Raw genomic sequence first — 25,949 nt, forward strand, 5'->3', positions numbered from 1 at the left:
GACACCCTTGGGGATAAAAGACACCCTGGCTATCCATCCGTCCTAGGTTCTTGAAGAGGTGCAGGTCTGACGTGCAAGTGTCGGCCGTGGCTCGCCCGTGCGGGTTCGGGGCCAGGGCGTCAAGGGCGCAGTCCGCCTGCTGCCTGCAGTCAGCCGAGGGCCTGCTGCCGCTGTCCCGTCCTTCTCGCTGTGCCTTCTCTCGGAGCACCTCGCCGGGCTCCGCGTCGACAGGTGTCGAGGGCACAGGGCGCCTGGTCTTCCAGAGGGCCGAGAAGGGACGGGGGGCTGGCGGCAGCAGGGCTAACCTCAGCAGCCCTTCTGCGTGATGTCCAGCCCCGAGGACTTTGTGATTTCCAGGGTGGTGAACACCTGCTCAAAGGAGGAACGCGCAGTGAGCCCGCAGGCCGAGGCCGAGCGGCCGCGCTGAGAGCCACGCGTGCTCCCCTCACCCACACATCTGACAGCAGGCTCACGGCAGGCTGGCACGCCGCCCCCCCCCCCCCGCTTACCTCCCCGCACGTGGGGTGGATCCCGATGGTGTCACTGAGCTGCTGTTTCGTGAGCCCACACTTCATGGCAACCGCAAAGCCCTGGGTGATCTCGCCGGCATTCGGCCCAAGAACGTGAAGTCCTATGACGCGGTCCTTTGACACAGGAGAGAACGGGGGATCCGGAGGCCCGGGGTCGGGAGGGGAACCTCCTGACCTCAGGGTCACAGTGCCCCCGAGAGCGGCTCTCGCAGCTCCCCGCTGAGCTGAGCAGAGAACGTTCCACGGAAGCAGACGCTTAGACCCTAAGTGAGCCTGGATGTGCGCACCCGGGGCTAATGTGCACTCAGCTTCACTAGAACGCGCCGTTTACCCACTGTGCGGAGGAGTCATCGTCTAGCGCGAATCTCCGAGCTATGCCGAGGTCATGCTGACCACCAGACAGATGTGAATGGGGGCCCAGCAGTGCACTCCTTCCAAGGCCCTGGCGGGGCTGGAACTGCAGCTGGCCACGCAGAGACCGGGGACCCGCGCCCGGCTCCCGACCCGGAGACCGGGGACCCGCGCGCGGGTCTGTGTGCAGGGGTGCTGGCGCGTGTGGGGCACAGACCCCGTGACAGGACACGAGCGGAGTGCTTGTCCGGGGTCACAGCGTGCTGCTGGCTGGCAACTTGCCTGTGCTTTCTCCTCAGACTCTAGCCTTGCTCGTCGCCAGCACTGGCCACCGTGCGGGGAGGACAAAGGGCCGGGCTGGGGGACACCGAGTCCTAGGAAGACTCTGGACAAAGCCCCAGTGTGCAGAGGGCCGCCGGCGGCAGCCGTCTGGGCGGGCGCTCAGCAGGGAGCCCAGGAGCAGGGGCTGGGAGGCGCTGACGGAGCTGCAGCACGCAGCCCCACGCCGTGAGAGGGAGCGGGGAAGAGTGGGGCGTCTCGCCGACCGCGCAAACGAAGGCAGGGCCGACGTGAGCAAGCTCCCATGGGGCTGCCACAGAGCCCGGGCCGCACAGCCCACGCTGCGGCCCCGGGGTGACGCGCAGGAAATGGGGGTTTGGGCTCGGGGTGTGAGGGCTGGGCGCCTGCTTAGCAAGGCCAAGGCGTGGGGCTCAGTCTCCGACCCCAGCAACCCTTTCCTGAGGACCGGAAGATGGACGGGAGGAGGTCCTGGCTCCCCGCGCCCACGGGCAGGTGCGAGGCTCACGAGGACAGGGCCAGGAGATGGACTGGGCGTCCGGGGGTCATCAGGGCGGCTCCTCCCCAACGGCCGCATTGTCCTCGCGGGGAAGCAGCCCTGTCCATGCCCTGCCCCCCATGCCCCCCGCAGGGGGCAGAGATGTGGTGGACAGCAAACCCTGCCCTCCCCCAAGGGGCAGAGATGAGGATGAACAGCCAGCCCCCCCCAAGGGGCAGCGATGTGGGTGGACAGAAAACCCCGCCCTCCCCCAAGGGGCAGAGATGAGGATGAACAGCAAACCTCACCCCCAGAGGGCAGAGATGCGGTGGACAGCAAACCCCGCCCCCTCCAAGGGGCAGAGATGAGGATGAACAGCCAGCCCCACCCCCCCAAGGGGCAGAGATGAGGATGAACAGCCAGCCCCACCCCCCCCAAGGGGCAGCGATGTGGGTGGACAGAAAACCCCGCCCTCCCCCAAGGGGCAGCGATGTGGGTGGACAGAAAACCCCGCCCTCCCCAAGGGGCAGAGATGAGGATGAACAGCCAGCCCCGCCCTCCCAAGGGGCAGAGATGAGGATGAACAGCCAGCCCCACCCCCCCAAGGGGCAGAGATGAGGATGAACAGCCAGCCCCGCCCCCCCCCAAGGGGGCAGAGATGAGGATGAACAGCCAGCCCCGCCCCCCCCAAGGGGCAGAGATGAGGATGAACAGCCAGCCCCGCCCCCCCCAAGGGGCAGAGATGAGGATGAACAGCCAGCCCCGCCCCCCCCCAAGAGGCAGAGATGAGGATGAACAGCCAGCCCCCCCAAGGGGCAGCGATGTGGGTGGACAGAAAACCCCGCCCTCCCCCAAGGGGCAGCGATGTGGGTGGACAGAAAACCCCGCCCTCCCAAGGGGCAGAGATGAGGATGAACAGCCAGCCCCGCCCCCCCAAGGGGCAGAGATGAGGATGAACAGCCAGCCCCGCCCCCTCCCACGGGACAGAGGCGTGGTGCTGCCCACCCTGTCCAGCAGTGCCCACCTGTAACTCAACCCACCCCACCCCACCCCAGCTCTCAAGGGCCCAGCTGCCAGCTGGTCCCGGCTGAGCCAGTTCTGTCTGTCCTGAAGACGAGGGAACACAGAGCGGGAGAATGGGCTCACGGCCTGGCGGCGTTTTGTGCCTGCCAATGGTGTCTGTGCGTGCCCCCCATCTGCTTTCCCTCTCCAATAGATGATAAACTCCCTTCCCATGCTGGGGGGGTGGGGGGATCCAGGGCCCAGTGCGTGGTGGGGACCCTCCAGAGGGTGTCCCCAGTCCAGGTTACAAACACCTAAATAAAAGAGACACGCCAGGGCCTCCCTGATGCAGAGACCTTCCGCCTGGAATGCTGCGTGGGAAAAGCAGGTCATTCTCACGCCCCCCCTCCCGCCGCACGCCCGGGACCAGAGCACCCGCCGGGCTGGGGACTGACCAAAGGGCCGCCTCCACGGCCCCACACTGCCAGGCCTAAAGCACGGCAGGAGCAGGACAAGCTCCCGGAGCCCCAAGCAGTGTCCGCCTCTGCAAACGACCCTGGCAACTCGTCCCCTCTGCTCTCGAGGGCCAGCCCTCGGGGGAGCCCCCTCGGCACCAGCGGGGAGAGCGGAGCGGCAGGCCGGCACCTGCAGGCTACCTACGTGGTCACATTTGTTGCAGATTATCTTTGCGTAACAAGTGTTGTTGTCTCTGCCAGCTATGGTCCATTCCAGGGGCCAGAACAAAGTGTGGTACACCTAGAAGAAAGGGCGGCCATTACTTCTTTGGGTGCAGATGCATTTCAAAAGTTTGCAGACATCACTGGTTGTGTCTGGCACTGAACATTGCCGAGAACGAGGCCTGAGGTTCTCTGCCCAGATTCCTAAGGACCAATAACAGAGACAGGGCTTATTTGTATCAGCTGTGCTCCAACAGTCTCTCCTGAATTGTTACTTCAGTCTCAGATTCCTTCTCCTTTAATGTAAGGCTACCTTCTTCCCTGCGTGTGCCAGTACTGGGGACTGAACTCGGGGCCTTGCAATCTTTGCTGCTTCTAAATCTCCACTTGTATCTTCTCCTTCCCTCCCTTAGCTGGAGTGGTCTTTAATTATTTTGCACAAAAGATTAATTTTGAATTCTCCTGAAATAGAAATATGATTTTCTGCAATGTAGCCATTATAGCAACTTGCAAAATGACAAGACAGACGGAGGAGGGCTGGTTAAGAGGGAAGACCCCAAAAAGGACACGACCACATGCAATCTTACCTCCACATTCTCCTTTCTGTAAACTTCAACGGCTTTCTCCTCAGCGAGTCCGCAGCAGCCGTACTCCAGGGGGGTGAACACGGTGGTGGGCACGTTGGCATAATCACACTGGAAGACAGGCAAGCCACACTCTCCTGTTATGGGACAATGCTTCTGTAAAACTACGTCTTATAAACATTTATCGGCACACGCTCATGTTCTGCCTTGCTGTCCCCTGTGCTGTCTGACGCGTGACTGTGAACCGTCTGGTGCGCTGCGCCGCTGGACTCTGGCAGTCTTACCTATTACCAGCTCCCCATCTTGGACAGAAGAGCAGCTCAGCCATATTTGTGTAAAGTGGCTACCTGATGCTAAGCCAGCTGCGAATGCACTCCCTGGGAAAGTGACCACCCAAGCGCCACTTGTGCTGCGTTCCCCCAGGGCCGGGAGGGAGCACCTGAGGCTCCTGTCAGGGAAGGGGAGGACCCCTCGTTACCTTTTCCAGAGACGTCCCAAAGAGTCTCCGCGCCAGCAGCTTGCCGGCCTGAATGGCCACCGGCGTGAGCTGCGGCCTGTCCTCCAGCACGTCGCCGATGGCGTAGACGTAGGGCACGTTGGTCTGCTCCACATCGTTCACTGGTATCTTGCCATTCCTGGAAAGGAAACCGGTGGCTAACCGGGTACTGCTGGCTGGTGTCCTTCCAGACCAACAACCACACGAAGGAAAGACCTCCTCTTCCACAACTGGTGTGCCTCGAGCCGCTGATAATCGTGATGGACTGAGGATCGACCCCCAGGCTTCCCATCGCTCCAAAGACAGAGCTTCTGCGGTCCAGCACACGCGCTGCTGCGGACAAGCGTCGCCTCCAAACTCTTCCCACCCCCACGGGAACGGTGGGCGCGTCTCCCCTAGTCAGCCTCATCCACGTTCACCCCGACACTGCTGCACCGATCCCCACAGGCGTATTTCATAGGCCTTGCTACAGCTGTCAGACACACGCAGTCCTAAGGCTGCGGTGAGACTGAAGAGGCTGGAGTGCAGAGCTGACGCGGCGCTGGCCGCGGGATACTGATCGCCGCGTGGCGTGCGTGACCGAGGCGGCCGCGTGGCGAAGCTCTGCGTGCTCGGCTCCCACCCCACGGCCGCGCTCACGCACACACTTACTTCTCATTCACTTTGACACCAATCTTCTCCAAGCCTATTTTCTTTGTACACGAGTCACGACCAATTGCCAACAAAACCTACATTTAGAAAAAAAATAAAAGTAGGGAGACAGACGTGACGACACTCTAGCTGCTTCCACTTGTGCGCCAGCACGCTCGCCGCGCAGGTGAACACCCTGCAGAGAGACCCAAAGGCCTGTGCGCCCTCAAAACCCACGCACCCCAGGGCTAGGCCCAAGTGCGTGTGACTGTGACCGTATCTGTGTACCGGCATGTTCTGAGCACCGTGCGCACCAGCGTTCCCTACATGACAGCGTGTGCCCCACAGCTGGGAAACGCCACCTCCCCCGCCATCGGCTGAGAGGCCGTCTTGGAAACTTCTTTCTGCCTGAATAGCCTGTCACCAACATCTCCATCTCCCAAGCCGCTAGGACCACAAGCGCGAGCCTCCGCCCCCACGTGCGCAGTGCTCAGCGACCGGAGCGCGTGTATGTACAGCCTGAGTACAGCTGCTCTGGCTTGCTCGACTCCTGTGTGCTTGGAGCACCTTTTTCTATCTCTTCACTTTCAGTGTGTGTGTGTTTCTCTGCCAGTAGGGTGCATGTCCTGTAGGCAACAAGGAATTGGCTCTGTTCTGTCTGTGTGTGCGCATGCGTGCCAGTCCTGGAGCTTGAACCCAAGGCCTAGGTGTTCTTCCTGAGCTTTTTTGCTCAAAGCTCATGCTCTACCACTTGAACCACAGCTCTACTTCCAGCATTTGGTAGTTAATTGGAGATAGAGAGTTTTACAGACTTTCCTGTCTAGGTTGGCTTTGAACTACATTCCTCAGATCTTAGCCTCCTGGGTAACTAGGATTACAGGAGTGAGTCACCAGTGCCCAGCTTTTTTTTTTTTTAATCCAGTCCTCCAGTCTGTGCCTTTTATTTGGAGAACTGAGGTCAGTAACACTCAAGCATTATTATTAAAGCCTACTAATCCCTTCAGTGTTGTTTTTATAATGTCTGATTCATCTAGTCCTCAGTTTATTCTTCTACTGAGGTTTATTCGCCCCATAGTCTCATGGTTGTATTTCTCTTCTTTGGTGGTAGGCTTCCTTAAAATATATTGTCTTTCCACAGCATCCAAGGTATCTTGTACTTTTATATCTTATATAGTTATACTTCTCTTGTTTTCTTAGTGGTGTGGAAACACCATAATTCATCTATCTTTTCTTCACACCCCGTAGCCTGTCTTCTATTTATTCTAGTCTATTGGTAAGGATTTCAAGTGAACTTTACTTGACTTATTAAGCTTTTCATTCCAAATTTTAATTTTTCCCCAGAATTTCTCCTCTTTAACATCTTCTGTTATCTTATTTTGTTTCACTGTTCATTTATAATCTTTACAAATGCAAGACTAAGTAGCTTTTCAGTGCATTTAGGTGCTTACTTGTGTCCTCTTTGACTGAGATCATCCCGATCATGGTTCTTTTGAGTTCTTTGGGGCTTCATTCCCGCCAGTGTTAAGTGTCCGCTTTTGTGAGATTACTGACACTGGCTTTTTTCGTGTTTCTTGTGTTTCTGGATTGGAAGTTGTGCATTGGCTGGCATTGGCTGGAAGGTGTATCTGACTACATTCTTTCAGAACTGACTGCACGTTGTAGTGCGTGGAGGCGGTCCAGCTTCTCACCCTGGGATTGGGGTGGGGCTCAGCTGGCAGTCGCCCACTCGGAGAACGAGACTGGCTTGACGGGGCCATCTGATGACCGCGTGGGATTGTTCGTGAAGCCCCCGGTAAGAGCTGTGCTCCACACCTACCCCCTCTCACAAAGAGCGGGCCTGCTCACAGTGTGGTGGGCCTCCAGCTTCAATCGCTGCTCACTCTGAGTGTGTTCACTCGTTCACATACCGCTTATAAAGCAGAAGCTTACTGTGTTATACACGCCTTCGGTGGTCTCGGGTCCTTCCGTGGACTTCGCCACCACTTTCAGCTTCCCAGGTGAGCCTTTCTCCAACTGCTGGATCTAGTAAGGATGAATCGTGTAAATCCATTTAGAGTGACAGCAGACAAAAGGGTCCAAAGATGTTCATGTGTGAGCACACCTACCTGTGAGTGAGCCTACACGTGTGAGCACACCTGCTCGTGAGTCTACGCGTGTGAGCACACCTGCGTGTAAGGATCTACATGTGTGAGCACACCTGTGAGGGTCTACACGTGTGAGCACACCTGCGTGAGGATCTACACATGTGAGCAAATGTGTGTGAGGATCTACATGTGTGATCACACCTACCTGTGAGGGTCTACACGTGAGCACACCTGCGTGCGAGTGAAGAGCTACACCTGTGAGCACACCTACCTGTGAAAGAGGAGCTACATGTGTGAGCACACCACCTGAGAGTCTACACGTGTGAGCACACCACCTGTGAGGATCTACACATGAGCACACCTGCGTGTGAGGAGCTACACGTGTGAGCAAATGTGTGTGAGGATCTACATGTGTGATCACACCTACCTGTGAGGGTCTACACGTGAGCACACCTGCATGTGAGTGAGGATCTACATGTGAGCACACCTGCGTGTGAGGATCTACACGTGAGCACACCTGCGTGAGTGAGGGTCTACACGTGAGCACACCTGCGTGTGAGTGAGGGTCTACACGTGAGCACACCTGCGTGTGAGTGAGGATCTACACGTGAGCACACCTGCGTGTGAGGATCTACACGTGAGCACACCTGCGTGTGAGGGTCTACACGTGAGCACACCTGCGTGTGAGGATCTACACGTGAGCACACCTGCGTGTGAGTGAGGATCTACACGTGTGAGCACACCTGCGTGAGTGAGGATCTACACGTGAGCACACCTGCGTGTGAGTGAAGATCTACACGTGAGCACACCTGCGTGTGAGTGAGGGTCTACACGTGAGCACACCTGCGTGAGTGAGGATCTACACGTGAGCACACCTGCGTGTGAGTGAGGATCTACACGTGTGAGCACACCTGCGTGAGTGAGGATCTACACGTGAGCACACCTGCGTGTGAGTGAGGGTCTACACGTGAGCACACCTGCGTGTGAGTGAGGGTCTACACGTGAGCACACCTGCGTGTGAGTGAGGGTCTACACGTGAGCACACCTGCGTGTGAGTGAGGGTCTACACGTGAGCACACCTGCGTGAGGATCTACATGTGAGCACACCTGTGTGAGTGAGGATCTACACGTGAGCACACCTGCGTGTGAGTGAAGATCTACACATGAGCACACCTGTGTGAGTGAGGATCTACACGTGAGCACACCTGCGTGAGGATCTACATGTGAGCACACCTGCGTGTGAGTGAGGGTCTACACGTCAGCACACCTGCGTGAGGATCTACATGTGAGCACACCTGCGTGTGAGTGAGGGTCTACACGTGAGCACACCTACCTGTGAATTAAGAGCTACACACGTGAGCACACCACCTGTGAGTGAGGGTCTGCATGTACGTGAGTGTACTCACACGTGAACAAGGGTCTACCTGTCTGTGTCTTGAGGTCTCTGGACCAGGCAGAGATAAAGAAGAGAATCGGGGCGAGCTACCCTTTGGGGCCGAGGCGTTTGGATGGAGTGACAGGAGCTGACAGGAGGCCTCCCCGCTGCTTGCTTTTAGTAAGTTCCCCTGACCGAGGACTGAGATGGGACAGAACGATGACCAGGGGCCAGGCAGAAAGCATGAAGATGACAGGGTCCAGGTAGGAAATACAATTGTGCCTTGCGGTGCTATCTAGCAGACAGTTGTTATGAATACGAGTGTGGAATTCAGAAGAATTACTTGACTAGGAGCTATAAATCTGAGACATATTAGCAGTCAATAGTATTTGAAACTATTCATCTAAAGGTGATCATTTAGAGGAGAAAAAAGGGACCAGCACAGAACCTATGGGTACCAGTGCTTGCAAGCGGAGTGAATGTGGAAAGAGAGAAAAAGCCCTGAGGGCCACAGCGGCCACAGGGACCTTCATAATGGAAGGCTAATTTCCTCACCAGCTCTCGGGAGGCCCGGAATAGCATGAGGACAAAAGTGTAAGACCACTAGATTTCCCGAAAGGCAGCTTCAAGGGATGGTAGAGAGGCCAGCAGTTGAGAAGTGACTAAGTGTGAAAGGCAGGTAAGAAATAAGAAGTAGCATGTAGTCTGGGATGTGGCCTAGCGGTAGAGTGCTTGCCTAGCATGCCTGAAGCCCTGGGTTCGATTCCTCAGCACCACATGCACAGAAAAAGCCGGAAGGGGCGCTGTGGTTCAAGGGGCAGAGTGCTAGCCTTGAGCAAGAGAGGCTCAGGGACAGCGCTCAGGCCCTGAGTTCAAGGCCCAGGACTGGAAAAAATAAAATAAGTAGCACGTAGAGAAGTTTTTGCTAAAATAAAAAAGTCAGCCATGAGAAAGGCATGGAAGTCCTGTGTGCTTCAGGAGGAGACATGGTGCTGTGACTCAGGGGCCAGACGACTCTGCAGGTAGACACCCGGGAAGACAGAGTGAGGAGAGGAGCGTGGCCCGAGTGCTGGAGAAGAGAAGGGACGGCTTCTCAGGCAGCCAGAGGAAGAACGACACGAGGGAGCCTTTGTGGATCCCAGGTGGCACCTTACTTTTTGTTTGGCCAGTCCTGGGCCTTGGACTCGGGGCCAGCGCACTGTCCCTGGCTTCTTTGTGCTCTCAAGGCTAGCACTCTGCCACCTGAGCCAGAGCACCACCTCTGGCCTTCTTGTATATATACGTGGTGCTGAGGAATCGAACCCAGGGCTTCGTGTGTATGAGGTGAGCGCTCTACCACTAGGCCACATTCCCAGCCCCAGTGACATTACTTTTAGTGCTACTGAAGTGCAGACTAATTTCATTTGATGAATGATGAATTCATTTGATGAATGGTGAACTTTAAAAGACAACGGAAGGGATTCCAAATGTCATCCACACGTACCATGACAGGCACGAACTTTCTAAGGAACTTCACGCCGTGCTTTTCCATGTAGGCGCCCACTTTCTCTGCCATTTCTTGGTCAAAGCCACGAAGGAGGATCGAGCGCACCATGACCGTGACGTCCAAGCCGAAGCCAGCGAGGAAGCCGGCGCACTCCAGAGCAACGTAGGAGGCGCCCACCACCAAGGTCTTCCCGGGGCAGTAGGGGAGAGAAAAGAGATCGTCGCTGAAAGAGAAAAACGAGGGGGAGAATGCCTGGGCGATGGGACCAAACGTTCCTGGGTCCCGGCGTCCGTGCCTTCGGCGCGGCCCTACCAAGCTAGTGGGCTGTGGGAACTTTAGAACCAAATTCTCAAGCCCTTCCCAGCAACTACCCAGACATCCCATGGTTTTGTGCATAAATCTTCCCACTCTTACTATTTACCAAATCTTACTTCATCTTGGTTTGCGCCATTACTTAGCTTTTTGTGTGATCAATTCAACCTTTTGTGGACTAAGGAAGGAAATACATTGAAGACGTGGAAATGCAATGCTATTGATTGAAGTCAGAATGGGCTCCTTAACCTTACCTAGTAATACAGTATTCTCTATCTCCATGGATTCCTAAGTAGCGTGGCCTTTCACCTGTCGCGATGACAAATTTGGAGGCAGTATGATACGTTTCCTGTCCTTTTTTATTGGTTGCCTAGATAAAAGGAAAGTAAATTTCATTTACTCAGTGAACACATCAGACACAAGGTAGAAACACTTCACTCTACTCACACTTGACAGGGCTTCTCATTCAACAGAATAACAGGTGTGCAAAAACAGTGCGGCGTGGTAGCAGTGAAGCACACGGGAGCAGAGAGGGTTCGAAAGCGGCCAGCCGAGCTCGCCGTGGGCCGGGGCAGCACTGGACCGGGAGGACTGGGGCCTGGAAGCGCGAGCAGCACACGCGCAGGGAGCCGGGCCTGGGAGCACTGCCCGCCCGAGGAGGAGCTAGGCCTGCTCCGAGTCCCGAGGGAACCAGGAAGTGCGGGCTGTGGCTAGGGGAAGAGCCCGAGCTCTGGCCCGAGCGGCTGGGGAGAGGCTGCTCCTGCCGAGGACCCTCAGGAGAGGCCGGCGTGGTTGGGGGGTGACTGGCTAGGCGACCATCTACGCCAGGCACATTGCAGTGGGAGAAGTAAAACTTGCATTTCTACAGCGTTTCCTGTGAATAATGTGAGTCAAGTTGCTTGCACAAAACTTGAAAGGGGCACCCTAAGAAGACCCCCTCAGCGAGCTAACACACAACGTGCTTTGTGGCCGCTTTCGAACCCTCTCTGCTTCCACGTGCTTCACTGCTACCACGCCGCACTGTTTTTGCACACCTGTTATTCTGTTGAATGCAAAGCCCTGTCACGTATGAATAAAGGTTTCCTCGCAGAGTAATCAGAATTATATCCAGATTACCTCACATGCTTTCCCAAAGCAAAGCACAAAATAAACTAGAATCTGAGGGTAATAGCTGACTGTCTTTCATAACTCTATCTTACAAATTCTGTGTTCATCAAAATGATCTTGTTGTCCTTACACGCTGATCTCATAGTATATAAACATCAACATATTAATCCTAATACACTCACCCACGCATGATCTTATGAACAGTGCACTTTGGAGTTATACTTGAGATTTCATTACACAAAAGGATTCCCACTGGGTGCTGGGGGCTCACGCCTGCAATCTTAGCTACTCAGGAAACTGAGAGCCGAGGAGCATAGTTTGTAGCCAGCTGAGGCAGGAAAGCCCATGAGACTCTTATCTCCAAATAACTACCCAAAAGTCTGGAGTGGACCTGTGGCTCACGAGATAAGAGTACTAGCCTTGAGCTAAACAGTTAAAGGACCATGCTTAGGCCCTGAGTTCAAGCCCCAGGACTAAAAAAAAAAAGAGAAAGGATTCCACAGCTAAAATGCTAACTTTTTAGTCTTTTGAGCTACTCAAATATTAGCTCTTAAACACTGCGAGTTCTTTGAAAGGCAGCTTCGTCAGTTTAGTCCACAGCAGGGCATCAGCCGTGAGGTAAATGCACACAGGTGGGAAGCTGTGCCCGTGCTCTGAGCGTGTGCATACGTGTGCACACGCCGGCTACCGTCCTTGGGGTGCGATGCGGACACGACAGGGCTTCCGGTACCTTTACTTTGTGGGGCTCCACAAACTCCCCGTAGGAGTTGACGTAGGCCACGCCCTTCTCCCGCAGGGACAGCCGGTAGCCCCAGCTCAGAGAGCCGATGTGGCTCTGGATGGCTTGCGTCATCGTCTCCCAGTTGTGCTTCACTGAAACACAGTCACGAGGCACAGGGGTGAGGCGGCGCCTCCCCCGCAGCCCGGGCCGTCGCACACGCCCAGTCCCCCCACCGTGGGTGGCCACACCGCCGACCCTAACGTATAGTGGTAATTGCATAAACCCACACACGAGCTATGTTACCTAGGAGCGGACAGAGGAGGAGCTTAATTTAATGTTGTACCTGCTACCATTTATACCCATTTCCCTCTCACACGACAAGGCCCTTGCAAGCCCCAGAGCTCTGTGAGAGGAGAGCAGACCTCACTGGCCGCCATGCCGGCCACACAGGAAACGGGGCGGCCTTTAGCAGGGAGCACCTCCAGGATGCCACAGGCTCCACCAGGCCTCTTCCCGGGGCTTGCGGGAGTGCAGGGGCTCACACCAGCGAGCGCCAGCGTGGCCACACCCCACGGATGCTCACGGGGCACCAGGGGCCGTGGTGGCAGGGCGCGAACACTCTCCTTCCCCTTTGTGGCACTTATTTGTGGCCTCACCAAGCTTGCCTAGCCCTCTACCACGAAGCAACATCCTGGGCCTGCACGCTGCTTTCAGTAGACGTTTCTGCATTATGAGCGTGAGCCTCTGTGGGTGGGAGGGGCTGAGGATGAACTCTGGGCCGAGCAGTGCGAAGGATGTCACTGCACAGCACCCCAGCGTCCGCTCAAAGCGTCCTGCGGTGGGCAGCTTGGCGGAATCTCAGTTGTGCTCATGCAAGGAAATGGGAGGCCTCCAAGTTCCTCAGGTCTGCGTCTTCCTACTGTCAGGGCCAGGTGCCCTGCTGTGTGTCCAGGAAGGTCCAGCACTGTCCTTGAACACGGGACCGTGAAGAGCAAGTGACTCCCAGGGGAGGCCAGCAGGGTGAGACTCCTGGCCGACTCCTCGGTGTGCGGAGTCCAGGCGGGGCCAGGCACCGAGTCGCCCCAGTCACCAGCTGGTCTGAGCCACCTCGGCCACCGCCACTGGGGCGCAGGGCTCCCTCCCTCCTGCGGCTTGTCTCCGCCCCCTGCAGGCCGCAATCCTTCGGCCGCGGTGGCCCCTCACCCTGGGCTAGCGCCCTCCTGCAGCCACTAACTGAGCACAAGCACCTTGCTCGGAACGTCCACGCAGGGCGGGGCCTCCACACCAGGAGGGCTTTCTGGGTCCCTGCGGGGCGGGGGCCTCAGGGCCGCACACGCGCCGCGGGCCCTGCCTCTGGGCTGCAGCCCGCCCAGGGGCACCCCGGACGCTCCGGAGGGGCCTGGTCCCCGCGCCGCGTGGCCGCCCCTGCCCCCCACGGCCCACGGAGCCCGGCGGCCTACACCTCACCCTGCTGAGAGTACTCCCAGCCGAACTTCCTCGAGTCGTGGAGCGCCTGCCCCAGCAGGGCGGCCTGGTGCATCAGCTTCTTGGGGATGCAGCCCACGTTGACACAGGTGCCGCCGAGGCCTGGGGAGGGAGGGGGCGCGGTGAGGCCCGGGCGCCCACCCCCCGGCCCCGAGCGTGTCCCGCGTCACGCCACGCCAACAGGGCCGTGGCCAAGTCCACTGGCGGTGGAGACGCCTGCCCCCCGCCCCAGTGAGACCCAGCGCGGGGCGTGAGAGGGAGGGCGCTCTGGAGGCCGAGCCCAGCCTCCAGCTTGCGCCAGACGCACGCACGCACGCACGCAGGCAGGCACGCACGCACACAGGCACGCACGCACACAGGCACGCACGCACACAGGCACGCACGCACACAGGCAGGCAGGCAGGCACACAGGCACGCACGCAGGCAGGCAGGCACTCAGGCAGGCAGGCACTCAGGCACGGGCGTGGACGGGAACCGCCCAGGCTCAGGGAAGGCCCCCCGCTCGCCAGGGGGCCCGGGCCCCCGGGACTCGCCCTCCGGGGCCGCATCGGCCAGGCACACCGGCTCTTTCCGGGACGGGGGGAAAAGGGAGGCACAGGGCGGGCGCCGGGGGGAGACGGGCGCTCACCACTCGAGAAGGAGAAGGCGCCTTCGGCCCGGGAGACGGAACAGCGGGGAAAGGACGAGGGCCAGAGGAGAGCCTCACCACGACAGCAGGGGCGGCTGGGAGCCCGGCCCCGCCCATGGGTGATCCCCAGGGCCCGGCCCCGCCCGTGGGTGATCCCCAGGGCCCGGGTTCCCCCGCCCCCGCCCCCGTGTGTGGGTGATCCCCAGGGCCCGGGTTCCCCCGCCCCCCCCCGTGTGTGGGTGATCCCCAGGGCCCGGGTTCCCCCGCCCACCCCCCGTGTGTGGGTGATCCCCAGGGCCCGGGTTCCCCCCCCCCGTGTGTGGGTGATCCCCAGGGCCCGGGTTCCCCCCGCCCCCCCCCCGTGTGTGGGTGATCCCCAGGGCCCGGGTTCCCCCCGCCCCCCCGTGTGTGTGGGTGATCCCCAGGGCCCGGGTTCCCCCCGCCCCCCCGTGTGTGGGTGATCCCCAGGGCCCGGGTTCCCCCCGCCCCCCCGTGTGTGTGGGTGATCCCCAGGGCCCGGGTTCCCCCCGCCCCCCCCCGTGTGTGGGTGATCCCCAGGGCCTGGGTTCCCCCGCCCCCCCCGTGTGTGGGTGATCCCCAGGGCCCAGGTTCCTCCCGCCCCCCCGTGTGTGTGGGTGATCCCCAGGGCCCAGCCCCGCCCGTGGGTGATCCCCAGGGCCCGGGTTCCCCCCGCCCCCCCGTGTGTGTGGGTGATCCCCAGGGCCCGGGTTCCCCCCGCCCCCCCGTGTGTGTGTGTGATCCCCAGGGCCCGGCCCCACCCGTGGGTGTGTGTGTGTGTGAGTGTGATCCCCAGGGCCCGGGTCCCCCCCTTCCCCTCCCCGCCCAGCCGCAGGCCGCAGGACCAGGGGCGAGCTGGGGAGTCAGCTGTCTGGGCCGGCATGGAAGGAGAACGTGCGTGAAGGACCGATGGCGGCTGCCCAGCCGGGAACCGGGCGGGCCGGGCGCGCGCTCCGCGCTCCTCCGCGGGGCTCCCGCCCTCCGCACCCAGGCCGGGAGGACCGCGGCCCGACGGCCTGCACAGCGCAGCGCGGGGCCCGGCCCGGGCGCGGACGCAGAGGGGACAGGGTTCGGGCGGAGCCCCGGGGGCGGGGGGGCGGCTCACCCCAGGACGAGCCGTGCGGGGAGGGGACCACGAAGTCCAGCACCATCACTCTCTTCCCCAAAGCGGCAGCTTCCTACAAGAGAGGGAGGCTCGGTAGAGGCCCCGCCCTTTTCCTGTCCCCGCTTTCCCACCCGTAACCCACAGGACGTGAACTTGGCGCCTGAGCCCCACCTTCGCGCACGAGAGGCCCCCGGAGCCCCCGCCGAGGACGATGAGGTCGTAGTCGTGCGCCGCGTCCTCCTGCAGCAGCTTCTGCAGAAGCCCGTTCTGGTGCGCCTGCGGGGAGAGCAGCTCCTGACCGCCCGCCCGCCCGCCCCGCGAGCCTCGCCCCTGCCTGCCCTCCCTCCAGCCTCGCCCCTGCCTTCCCTCCAGGCTCGCCCCTGCCTGCCCTCCCTCCAGCCTCGCCCCTGCCTTCCCTCCAGGCTCGCCCCTGCCTGCCCCCGAGCCTCGCCCCTGCCCTCCCTCGAGCCTCACCCCTGCCTGCCCCCCAGCCTCGCCCCTGCCTGCCTCCAGGCTCACCCGGCGGGGGCAGTTTGATCTCAAAAACACCTTACAAACGACGGGACCTCGCGTCCCACTTGCGACTGCAAGTCCACCCAGGTGCGAGTGAGGAGTCCGCGGGCGCACCCCGCTGTCCCCGCCCCGCACAGAGGGTGAGGCCCTGCGGGACCCGAGGGGGCAGGCCCAGCCGCCCGACCCCACCGCAGCCAGGGCACCGCGCTGCCCGGCCCTCGTCCGTCCGTGCGGAGCCTCCTCTTACAAACAGCTGTGCGCGGCACCCGGGGCTCCCGGGGCTCCCCGCCACAGAGCTGCACTCTGTGGCTGTGGCGGGAGCGTCCCCCACAACACATCGCCGGTTGATGCTGGCTCCTCTAGTCACCCCACGAGGAGCCATTTTCTTTGTGCAAAGGCACTTGCTTCTGGGAAGCAGAACCAGTGTCTCCTAGCCATGACTCACCCCAAAGAATGAGTGCCCAAGATGGCTCTGAGAACATGGTACAAAGGCCTCCGTCCCTGTCGGTGCTCCTAGAGAAACGCGTCTGAGCAGCTGCTGCCTAAGGATAGGCCTTTCAGCCCTGGAGAGCATTCCTGCCACCTCCCTACCTCCAGGCCCTGGAGTGATCGAGGCTGGGATCTCAGTGCTTACCCGCCCGCACACAGGGCCCTCTAGGGCTGACAAAGCAGGCAGTTACTACCTAATGAGGTGGATCACAATTAGCATTCCATGCAGACCATCTTTTTCCTTAACCAAAATGAGGGTTTTTTTTTTTCTTTTGTCAGTCTTGGGGCTTGAACTCTGGGCCTGGGCACTGTCCCTGAGCTCTTCAGCTCAAGGCTGGCGCTCTACCCCTTGAATCACAGCACCACTTCTAGTTTTCTGGTGGTTCGTTGGAGATGAGCGTCTCACAGACTTTCCTGCCCAGGCTGGCTTTGAACTGCCATCCTCAGATCTCATCCTCCTGAGTAGCTAGGATGACAGGTGTCTGGCCAAAATGTAATTCTTAATTAAAATTACAAACAAGTATGCAGTCAATCACTGAGTACTAACATTTACATACAGCATTGAATGCATAAAGCATTCAATAGAACGGAATCTTAATAAAAGTAAGTACTACCTAATAGTGGAGAATTTGTTTGATTATTTAATTTCATTTAACAGACATCCACAGTAGAGGAGACAGGGAGAGGGGTCGGGCGGGGTTAAACCCAGAGCCATACCCGGGCTACTCAAGGGCTCCATACACTGCCCCCTGCAGCCCCGTCAGCACCGACTTCCTAGTCCCTCGCTACCTTGCCGGCTCTCGCTCTTTTCCTGCATTCTACGAGTCAACGCCCTGGGCCTCTGCAGAGCGCCCCAGAGCAGGCAGCCTGGACGGGAATCCCAATCACACGAGACAAGATGACTGCGCTGACCTCCCTGTCCTGGGGACCAGCCTTGCTTCTCGCCCCTCAGGGAGGCTGGGCCTGGCTCGGGGCCGGCTCACCAGCTCCCACCTTCTCAGATCTGACCTTCAGTGGGTAGCTGGAAAGATCATTTATTATTGCCATCCTTTCCCACTTTACCAGTTCCAAAAGACCATCAACTCCTCAGAACCATTTCCCCCCGGATAGTTTTTAAAGCCATGTGGACATGCGGCTTTGAAGAACATGACCCATGATTACCTGGAAAATTCGGTCACATCCACCCACGTGTACTTTGTTCACAAAAATGTTCGGCACAGTTTTCTGATTAGTGATTTCCAACAGCATCTCTTGGATACTGGCCCCATCATCTACAAAACAGACAACTCCGTAAGGTCAGGGCGGCGTGCCCAGGCTCCGTGAGCCGTCCACCGGCGCCCGCGGTGCCCGCCCACAGGAGGCCCCCGTGCTCTGCGCCCCGCGAGTCAGGACACAGGAGGCCCCCGTGCTCTGCGCCCCGCGAGTCAGGACACAGGAGGCCCCCGTGCTCTGCGCCCCGCGAGTCAGGACACAGGGGGACCCCGTGCTCTGCGCCCCGCGAGTCAGGACACAGGGGGACCCCGTGCTCTGCACCCCGCGAGTCAGGACACGGGGGCCCCCGTGCTCTGCACCCCGCGAGTCAGGACACGGGGACCCCCGTGCTCTGCGCCCCGCGAGTCAGGACACAGGGGGACCCCGTGCTCTGCGCCCCGCGAGTCAGGACACAGGGGGACCCCGTGCTCTGCACCCCGCGAGTCAGGACACGGGGGCCCCCGTGCTCTGCGCCCCGCGAGTCAGGACACGGGGGGCCCTGTGCTCTGCGCCTCGCGAGTCAGGACCTACCAAGAGAGATGGCCTTGCTTTTGCAGCAAACCAGAAAACATAAAACCAGTGGGCCCATTCCTCTTTAAAGAAGCCCTTTGAGTCAGCTTTTGGAATATAATACAACTACCAAGAGAGAGATTAAAAACTATTGAAAAAGAGCAAACGTCAAGATAAAGGAGAACCCATAACTCCCAATTACTATGTGTAAATATTCTTTATGAGCGTAATCCAACATTTATCCTCTAAAACGAGGCCATGGCTACTAAACACTGCCTTGCTTGGCACACGCCACAGAAATGTCTGACAGGATTCATTTTGGTGGATGGGGACGGGAGAGCGAGCGAAAGGAAGTAGTGACATTGTCCAGACAGAAACGCACTCATGACCTGACTCTCGTCACTGCAACTTCTCTGTACATCTCCTTCCTCATGACAACTGTGCAAAGATCCACTTTGTTTCCTGTGACAGCCAGGCTGAAAACAGGTCGGTCCCGGGGAGGAGGGCATGTTTTCTGATGGTGGCCACAGCCCGTGTGTACAGCATGTGTTCCGCGGGGGCACGGCTCACAGAGACCCGTGTTCTGCGGCCCCCATCGTCATGTGCTCTCCTCCGGGTAACACTCTCCTGTTCATGAGTCTATTTCATTAGAAAGCTGGCGGCTACATCTGAAACTCCTCAAAGACGTCAGAAGTAGCAGCTTCTGTGTCTTTCCCCTCTCCCTCTCTCAGAGGTGGAAATGAATAAGCAAGAAAATCTACATCAATTATTTGTCATATAAGCATTCATTTTCTACGTAGTGGAATTTTTTTCTTTTCTTTCTTTCTTCTTTTTTTAAAAAAAACTTTATGTCTGTCCTGGGGCTTGAACTCAGGGCCTGGGCACTGTCTTTGAGGTTCTTTTTGCTCAAGGCTAGCACTCTGCCACTTGAGGCGCGACTCCACTTCCAGCTTTATCTGGTGTTTATTAGAGGTCTCATGGCCTTTCCTGCCCCGGCTGGCTTTGAACCGTGATCTTCAGATCTCAGCCTCCTGAGTAGCTAGGATGACTGGCCTGTGAACCACCAGCGCCTGGCTCTGAAAGGTGGAATATGGATAGAGATGATCCATCTCACCCAAAGAGACGAGGTTTGTAAACTGGGTCGAATAAAGGGTGTGGGAAGACGTCAACGTTGTTGGCACTTGGTTGTGATGAGTAAACGTCTACTTACCGACTTGATCAAGTTCCAAGATAGTGTAGTCGACTCCCAGAGAAGCGAAGAGCTCTTTAACCTGTAACAGAAACGTGCCTGAGTCTCACTCCTACCAAGGGGCCGCCGTGAGCCACTGAGGGACGCCCAAAGCCACGTTCCTCAGGAGCCGGGGCCTCCCTCGCACCGTCCCCTGCCTACGACACCCCCCGCGGCGCCCAGTGCTGCCCAGGTCTCTTTTCTGGACTCAGGACAGCGGCCGGGAGGCCCGGAAGCCCCAGGCCCCAGACGCAGCCATCTTCCACCTCTCCTATTTCCCCTCGACTGCCGTCGGCCGCTCCCCCTGCCCGCCACCCCAGTCCAGGGCAGCACCCCGGCAGCACACACGCGCCTCCCGGGCCTGGAGTTCAAGTCCAGTTCGTACAGACAACCAGAGAGAACTTTCAAGATTCGTTCAGAAAGAAGTGCGAGCGCCTTGCTGCCCCCGGCGGGAGCGGAGCCGTCCCTTTCCCCCCTCCTCCCTCCCCTCCCCTCCCTCCCTCCCTCCTTCTCCCCCGGCGGGAGCCGGCATCGCTCAGCGCGGACCCCCAAAGCTCTGACCGCCCTTCTCCGGCGCCGGCTGCCCGTCTGGACCGGCAGAGCTCGGTCCACCCCGTCCCGCAGGGACTGCGTCCGCCGGCTCCGCGCGCCCCGTCACCTTGCCGGGCCCCCAGGGCCGCCAACAGTGATTGGTGACTGGGCTCTCCTGGTGACATCACCAGAGCTCTCTGGTCCCCAGCTTTGCGCCCCTCGCTCCCGGCTCCCGATGGCAGCAAGGGGCGTTGCGCGGCCTTTGCGGGCCCGGCTACTGCACACCCTCCCGCGCCCGGCCCTAGAGACACGCCCGCCCGCACGTCCCCTCGCCCCGCTCCCGGGACCCCCGCGAATACAACAAAACCCAGCCGTGCCCGCCGCCGGGCAGCGGCATCCCAGGGCCATGAACGGCAGCCGAGTCAGTACCCAGCAGCCGCGTCAGTACCCAGCAGCCGAGTCAGTACCCAGCAGCCGCGCTTCCTCACCAGAGGCGCGGGTGAGCGCGCGGGAGCCCCGGGGAGGACCTGGCCGAGCGAGGACTGACTACAGCGGCGGGGTCAGGAGTCCCGGCCACCAAGCCCAAGCCCCACCCAGAACACCCGCCTGGCGCTCGGGGCAACGGCCGGGCCGCTCGCGCACCCTCACCCCGGTCCCGGGGCTGCACGGGGGAAGGGCGGCCGGGCCCCTGCTCTTCCACAGGCCCCAGCGCGCCACCCTCACACCCAGGAGCTGGGAACGGAGGGACAGCCCCTCGGCGGGCTAGGTACAGGCAAAGGCCCTGGCAGAGACAGGTGGGCTTTGTCTGAGAGGAGCTGGCTTCACCACCTCCAGCAAAGGAAGTCCTGCCCAATGGAATAAAGGCCATCCAAATTGGAAACGATGTGAAGTCATCCCTGCTCACAGAAAGACACAGAAAACCCTAAAGACTCCGTAGACACAGGAACATCGAAACGTATAATAAACAACCCACCAAGGTTTCAGGGTACAAAATCAACACATGAAATCAGGCATTCCCAGGCACTAGCAATGAGTGATTCAAGAAGAAAAGAATTTCATTAATAGCATGGAAAAGAATTGTCTAGGAGTGAACATACCCAGGGAAGCCAAAGACTTACATTCTAAAAGCTGGAAAATGTTGGGCTGGGGATATGGCCTAGTGGGCAGTAGTGCTTGCCTTGTATACAGGAAGCCCTGGGTTCAATTCCCCAGCACCACATATACAGAAAGTGTCCAGAAGGGGCGCTGTGGCTCAAGTGGCAGAGTGCTAGCCTTGAGCAAGAAGAAGCCAGGGACAGTGCTCAGGCCCTGAGTCCAAGCCCCAGGACTGCCAAAAAACAAAATGTCAAGGAGGCATGGCTCAGGTGGTAGAGGGTCAGCCAGTGAGTAAAAGCATCAGATATGGAGTTCAAGTCCCAGCCTTGAAAAAGAAAAACTACAGAATGTTGCTGAAAGAAATTACAGAAGACATCAATCAGCAAGTGGAATCTGTGCCCCTGGGCGGGAAGGCTTTGTATGGACATCACCGCAACAGGCCCCAAAGCCCTGGTGGGGGGGGGGGTAATCAGCACAGGCCCTAAGGAGGGCGGGACGGGGCTCCTCGGGAAACCAAGGACAGCCAACCAACCACGCGGCTCTGCTGGGGGGAGAGGCTCTGCTGGGGGGGGGTTCTGCTGGGGGGGGGGCTCTGCTGGTGGGGGGGCGAGTCCACACCCGGTCAAGAAGCCGGCACAACCACGACGACGGCCAAAGCATGGAGCGCAGCGCGGGCGCCCTGGCGAGGAGGCGGCACACGGGTACAAACAGGACTGCAGCGGGGTCGCGGGCAGGACCCCGGGTGGGGTGGGGAGGCGTCGTGTGGAGGGGAACGGGCCGGGCTGCGGAGGGCCGGTACCCCACTCCCTCCCGTGGGTGGAGTCCAGGTGGAGCTGGGGGCGCTGGGGCGACTGGTGTGGTCATTGCCCGGCGGGCTTTCCGGACGATCCCCTGCGCTCGGCCGAGCTGCGTCCCGGCGCCCGTGGGGCGGGCGAGGGAGGGCGGTGGGGGGGGGGGGGCTCGCCTCCGAGGGGTCGGGGAACGGATGCGCACGACACCTCGCCAAAGCGCGCGTGTCCACCCGCCATCGGCGCGCGCGAGCTCCGCGGCTCCACGCGGACTCCACGCACGCTTGCGGGGCCGCCCGGGGCCGGCTCCCCCCGGCCCGCGCCGCTTCCGGCTGCCCCGCGCCCCGGGGTACGGTGTGGAAGCCAAGCCGCCGGGCTGCGATGCGCGGTGCTGCGGCGCCGGGCTCAGGGGAGCCCGCCAGCTTCGCGCGCCCAGCCCGTGGGCAGGGCGGGAGGACGCGTCCGGACCTGACGGCCGCCGCGGGACCGCCAGCGAGGCTCAGCGAGGGGGGCCGCCGGAGCCCCGCCCCCGCCGCGCACGCCCCGCCCCTCGGAGCTCGGCTCCCGGCCCCGCCCCCGCCGCGCACGCCCCGCCCCCGGAGCGCGGTTCCCGGCCCCGCCCCCGCGGCGCACGCCCCGCCCCCGGAGCTCGGCTCCCGGCCCCGCCCCCGCCGCGCACGCCCCGCCTCCGCCGCGCACGCCCCGCCCCTCGGAGCTCGGCTCCCGGCCCCGCCCCTCGCCGCGCAGGCCCCGCCCCCGGAGCTCGGCTCCCGGCCCCGCCCCCGCCGCGCACGCCCCGCCCCTCGGAGCTCGGCTCCCGGCCCCGCCCCACGCCGAGCACGCCCCGCCCCGCCGCGCACGCCCCGCCCCTCGGAGCTCGGCTCCCGACCCCGCCCCCCGCCGCGCACGCCCCGCCCCTCGGAGCTCGGCTCCCGGCCCCGCCCCCGCCGCGCACGCCCCGCCCCCGGAGCGCGGTTCTCGGCCCCGCCTCCGCCGCGTACGCCCCGCCCCTGGAGCTCGGTTCCCCCCACCCCGCCGCGCACGCCCCGCCCCTCGGAGCTAGGCTCCCGGCCCCGCCCCCCGCCGCGCACGCCCCGCCCCTCGGAGCTCGGCTCCCGGCCCCGCCCCCGCCGCGCACGCCCCGCCCCCCGCCGCGCACGCCCCGCCCCCGGAGCGCGGTTCCCGGCCCCGCCCCTCGGAGCTCTGCTCCCGGCCCCGCCCCCCGCCGCGCACGCCCCGCCCCCGGAGCTCGGCTCCCGGCCCCGCCCCCCGCCAGGCACGCCCCGCCCCTCGGAGCTCGGCTCCCGGCCCCGCCCCTCGCCGCGCAGGCCCCGCCCCTCGGAGCTCGGCCCCGCCCCTCCGGCGGCGGCCCCTCCCCCAGGCCCGCGGCGCCCGGCCCGCGGGACGTCTACCCACCCGCTGGCTGTGGGGACAGTAGCTCTTGCTGAAGATCATGACTCGGTTGCCGTCGATGAGGGCCCGCAGGCGGCGCCGCAACTCCTCGCGGGTCTCGGAGCACGGGTGGCTGGGCCCGGGCGACGCCAGGCGGGCGCGGCGCCCGGGCGGGGAAGACAAGGGCCCGCCGCGGACGCAGCCCAGGCGGCGGTTGGGAACGACGCCAGCCTTCCCCAGCCCGGGCGACATCGGCGCCCGCGACGGCGGCGGCGGCGGCGACGGCGGCTGCTCCAGGGCTTCGCTGTGGCTCCCGCCCGGGCCGGGCCTGCTTGGGAGCCGAGAGGCGGCCGGCGGCCGAGGTGACGGTGCGGAGACGGTGACCGAGGGCGCGAGGACTCTGCCCACGCGGCTCGCGCCCCGCCCCCTGCGCGGCCCCGCCCCCACCCCGGAGAGGCCCGCCCCCGCAAGCCCCGCCCCTGCGCGGCCCCGCCCCCGGCGCGGGGGCGGGGGGGGATCTGTGACCCAGCCCCTCCGGCGCGCGCACCCGGCCGGCCGCTCCGCGCGTGTCTGCCCGGCGGTGACCGCCCCCGACCGGCCCGTCGAGCCGCCGTCCTGCAGACGCGGCTCTGTGTGGGGAAGCGCGAACATTCCCTCCTCAGGAACTAGCGACGTTTCCAGAAGTGAGAGTCCCGGAGCCCGGGGAAGCCGGGGCCCCTCCTGCGAGGGCCGTGGCCGCGGGCGGGACGCGGAGACGCGGAGGGAGCCCGCCCCGCCCCGCCGTCCCGCCGACGCCGCACCAGCCCCGCCCCGCCGCCCCGCCCCGCCGTCCCGCCCCGCCCCGCCGTCCCGCCGACGCCGCACCAGCCCCGCCCCGCCCCGCCGACGCCCCGCCGACGCCGCACCGCACCCGCTCTCCGCGAGCCACGGGGAGCAACCGCGGCCTCTCCACGCCCCGGCCCGGGCCCTTTGGCCGGGTGCCCGGAGTGCGCGGCCCGGGGCGCCCCCTCCCTCGCCCCCCCCTCCGGCGATCTCTGCCCCGCCCTTGGCTGCCTCGCGCGCCCGTGGAACTCGGGCGTTCACGCGGGGCGCCACCGCACGGCGATCACCCTCATCCCCCCCCCGCTCCCACGTGACAAATGGGGACCCGAGCCCCCGAGGGGGTGGGGGGCGGCCCGGGCCCTGCCCCTCCCGGCCGGGGCGGTGCGGGGTGCTGGGAAGAGACGCGGACCCCAGCCCCGCTCTGGAGCCTGAGCCCCGGGGAGGGAGCGCCCGAGGGGGGGGGCGGCGCCCAGGGGAGGCGCGGACGCCGGGCCGCCGGGACGGGGGCGGCCCCGAGGGGAGGCGCCCAGGCCGGGCCGCCGACGGGAGCGGCCCCGAGAGGAGGCGCGGATGGACGCCGGGCCCCGATCCTCGTTGGGATCGATTTGTCCCCAGTGTCTCGAGGGGGCGGTGGTGTTGGGTTTGAACCCGAAACCTTGAGTTTCCCACGGGGCGCTGCGCCGCTTGAGCCCCGCCCCCGCCGCCCCCTCCCTGCTCGTCCCCACACCGAGCCCCCGCCACCCCCCCACGGCCGCCTCCGTCTCGGCTCTCAGCGGCCGCGATGAAGGCCTCCCCGGTGCCGGCGCCGCCCGCCCGGGCTCCGCGCCCGCCCGCCCCGCGCGCCTCCCGCGTGGAGCGGCGTGGAAGGCCTGCCGCGTCGGGCGTCCCGGGGCGGGCCTGGGGCCCCAAGGGGGAGCCGCGGGGAGCCGCGGGCCCCGGACCCCCACCCCGTGACGGGCCGGCGCCGGGCCACGGCCCCCGCGCGCGTGGACGCGGACGCGGCTCCTCTGCGGGGCTCGGCGTCCCAGTGCCGGGGGGGGGGGGGGGTGAGGCGTGAAGGAGACACGGCCCCGGGGACGGCGTCCGCGGGGTGCTGACCCTGGACGGGGGCCGCTGCGTGTCCCTCCCTCCCCGTCACTCTCCTTCCCGCCCCTCCGCCGGCGCCCGCCGCCCCACGCGGGCCCGGACCCCGGCGTGGACCTCGGGAGCCCGGCGCCGGGCCCAGCCCGCCCGCCCGCCGGCCTCCCTGGGTGGGAAGCTGACTCGCGGCGCCCGCGGGGGCCTGGGAGGGGCGGGAGGGCGCCGGCACCGCGCGACCTGACTGGGGAAGAGCCCGCCTGGGGGGGGCAGATCAAGCTCCATTTCTTGCTGAGGACTGGGGGGCAGGTCCACGGCGGGCGGGCGGGCGCTCTGCTCCCGAGTCACGCCTCCGGCCCTGTTTCCTGCGGGTCATCTTTAGGATCGGTTCTCCTGGGCCGAGGTGGCCCTGCGTCAGCCCGGCCAGAGCCACGAGGCTGGGAGCCCCGGGAGTCCCGGAGTCCCGCCAGATCCCTCTGTCCACCTGGAACCGTGGCCCTCCCAGCCCGGCCCTCGCATCGCTGGAGGTGAGACCGTGAGAAGGGGCCCGCAAGCCCTCAGCCTGAGCTGGCCTTGAATCCTCAGCAAGCTCCCCCCATCCTCGGCCTGTGCGTCACAGGTGGGGGCCACGGGAGTCACAGTGTGGGCCACGGGAGTCACAGGTGTGAGCCACGGGAGTCACAGGTGGGGGCCACGGGAGTCACAGGTGGGGGCCACGGGAGTCACAGGTGGGGGCCACGGGAGTCACAGGTGTGGGCCACGGGAGTCACAGGTGTGGGCCACGGGAGTCACAGGTGTGGGCCACGGGAGTCACAGGTGTGGGCCACGGGAGTCACAGGTGTGAGCCACGGGAGTCACAGGTGGGAGCCACTGGCTCCTGCTTAAGC

The 25,949-nt window shown here is 62.7% G+C and overlaps 1 protein-coding gene across 1 annotated transcript; it reads right to left on the reverse strand.

Moving 5' to 3' along the window:
* On the reverse strand, nt 1–23,814 carry Txnrd3 (thioredoxin reductase 3). Its single transcript, XM_048354795.1, has 16 exons — nt 23,188–23,814; nt 19,340–19,400; nt 17,530–17,639; nt 15,538–15,642; nt 15,367–15,439; nt 13,598–13,717; nt 12,140–12,282; nt 10,557–10,672; nt 9,988–10,213; nt 6,975–7,067; nt 5,067–5,143; nt 4,398–4,554; nt 3,923–4,030; nt 3,319–3,414; nt 510–644; nt 1–369 (listed from the first exon to the last, which is right to left on the reverse strand). The coding sequence occupies exons 1-16, from the start codon at nt 23,812–23,814 to the stop codon at nt 307–309; spliced, it is 2,310 nt and encodes a 769-aa protein (XP_048210752.1). The 3' UTR covers nt 1–306.
* Between the last annotated feature and the right edge of the window lie 2,135 nt (nt 23,815–25,949).

This window comes from Perognathus longimembris, chromosome 10 (assembly GCF_023159225.1).
Source record: "Perognathus longimembris pacificus isolate PPM17 chromosome 10, ASM2315922v1, whole genome shotgun sequence".
NCBI classification, from domain to species: Eukaryota; Metazoa; Chordata; class Mammalia; order Rodentia; family Heteromyidae; genus Perognathus; species Perognathus longimembris.

Bases quoted from the DNA above. Each gene is read 5' to 3' on its own strand.
- Txnrd3 (XM_048354795.1), bottom strand. From the start codon at position 23,814: ATGTTCGCGCTTCCCCACACAGAGCCGCGTCTGCAGGACGGCGGCTCG. The intron at 19,401-23,187 runs GTGGGTAGACGT...TTTCTGTTACAG, and splicing joins ACTGTCCCCACAGCCAGCGG to GTTAAAGAGCTCTTCGCTTC. The intron at 12,283-13,597 runs GTGAGGTGTAGG...ACTGTGTTTCAG, and splicing joins CTGGGAGTACTCTCAGCAGG to TGAAGCACAACTGGGAGACG.